Genomic DNA, 2,020 nt, shown 5'->3' on the forward strand with positions numbered 1-2,020 from the left:
TGTATTCTTGCCACCACCTTGTATAAATACGCCTCGTGCAAAAACAAAATGCAAGACTTTGCCATGCTAAACACTGGCGAAGCGAGAGCGTTATATGGACAAATATGAGCCACTATGATTCAATTGATTCATGTGAGCCCTACGGCATGAACTGAGTTACTGAGTTAAATTTTTTTTGGACAGGGAGTCTGAGTTACCGATTCACTTATAGGAATCAACTCAATAACTCAACTCTGAGTTGAGTTACCCACCTCTAGCTCTTTATGCTAATTGCTCATACATATGCATCTGCGCATGTCCATATGTTTGTATATACATACTTATGTACATAAGTAAATATTTGCTTGCTTTAAATCTGCGCTCCCGCTAATACGTAATGACACCAATGTTTAAGAACCGGTTTAGGGTATTTGAGTGGCTGTGATAAGCGCTTTTATCATACTTGTACATACATACATTAGCATAACTGCATTATATTGGAATATGTACCACTAAATCATCCGATCTCTTTACCGTAAGCCATTGTACTTGTTGAGCTAGAGGAAATTTTGTAGGCTGGTTAATTTGTACATCTAAGAATTTTGTCACTCGCATTTTGGTCATCGTAGCAAGCGCTAGCATATATGTAGTTGCTAATATTCGCATTTTGTAATAAACGCCCGCATATCGTTGTTGTCGCATTTCTTTTTTATTGCAAGTAATACGGGTCAGTAAAAAGGCTTACTGCCCCCTAAACATTTGGTGACCCTGACGTGATTTAATCAATACTCGTAAAATTGATTGATCAAACGTCGTACTTAATTATTTTTCGTGTGCTTATATATTCAAAAATGGCACCATCTAAGAAGATTGACTCAGCTGAAGCCAAGAAGAAGCTTGAGTCTTTTGCTCAACAAATAACCCAAACCAACAACTCTCTGACTTTCGAAGCCCTGTGCGAGTTCGACGAGACTGCAGTAGAGGTACGTATCGAGCAAATGGATCGCCTGGAGAAAAGGTTCGATGCCCTTCACATGCAGCTAGAGGACAACGACGCTGATGATCTTTTGGCCACATTCACCAACCATTATATTGAGGCGAAAACTAAGCTGACACGCCAACTGCACGCTTGCCGAGCTTCAGTGGCTCCTAGTTCTACGTCGCGGCCGTTTTCTGGAGATCAATCATCGTTCATCGTCGCTCAACCGAAGCAACGGTTACCTGTACTGCAAATACCAAAGTTCAGCGGTAACTATGCAGAATGGCCCGACTTTTTCTCGATGTTCAACACCGTGGTCCATCAAGACGTTGATTTGACAAGAATCGAGAAATTCCAACACCTTCGATTAAATCTACGTGATGCCGCCCTGGATACAATTCGGTCGTTAGAAATAAGTGAACCCAACTATGATAAGGCCATTTGTTTATTGAAGGCTCGGTTCAATAATAAACGTTTGAATTTCCAGGCTCATATCAGAGATATTGTTCAGCTGAAGAGGGTAGAGGGTGAAAAGGTAGCCAAACTTCGTGAACTCAGCGATGCTCTAAATGCTCACTTGCGCGCGTTGCAGACTGTGGGAACAAAGGAGCAGATCGCCGACTGTTTATTAATTCAGCTAGTTTCTCAAAAGTTGGACATCAAGTCTCGTGCCAAATGGGAGGAGCAAACACCTGCAAACGAAATACCAACGTGGGATTCGATGGCTACATTTTTAGAACAACGCTGTCAGCGACTGGAAAATGTAGAAAACGCTCTTGCGACGCCGGAAAAACAGGTAGGAAAGAAACTGTCTTATAACAACAACAATCGCAAGGTTTCGTTAACATCGGCTGCAGTTGGGTGTACATTATGCAGCTCTAGCGAACATCGAATTGCAAATTGTGAACGATTTTTAGGCCTGTCGCCTTTAATGCGTTACAAAGAAGCAAAAAGGTTGCACCTTTGCTTGAATTGCTTGAGACGTGGTCACTCTCTTAAGGACTGTAAGTCCGGCCAGTGTAGGCATTGCTCGTCGAAGCATCACAGTCTGCTTCATCAAGA

At 42.2% G+C, this 2,020-nt stretch overlaps 1 protein-coding gene across 1 annotated transcript; it reads left to right on the top strand.

Moving 5' to 3' along the window:
- Positions 1-830: 830 nt before the first annotated feature.
- LOC118732363 lies at positions 831-1,754 on the top strand (the record flags this gene model as incomplete). Its single annotated transcript, XM_036461492.1, has 1 exon — positions 831-1,754. A coding segment is annotated over exon 1 (924 nt), but the record flags the coding sequence as incomplete, so codon positions are not given.
- Positions 1,755-2,020: the final 266 nt, after the last annotated feature.

Source organism: Rhagoletis pomonella, unplaced genomic scaffold, assembly GCF_013731165.1.
Source record: "Rhagoletis pomonella isolate Grant_MI unplaced genomic scaffold, Rhpom_1.0 Rhpom_scaffold_19258, whole genome shotgun sequence".
Lineage (NCBI taxonomy): Eukaryota > Metazoa > Arthropoda > Insecta > Diptera > Tephritidae > Rhagoletis > Rhagoletis pomonella.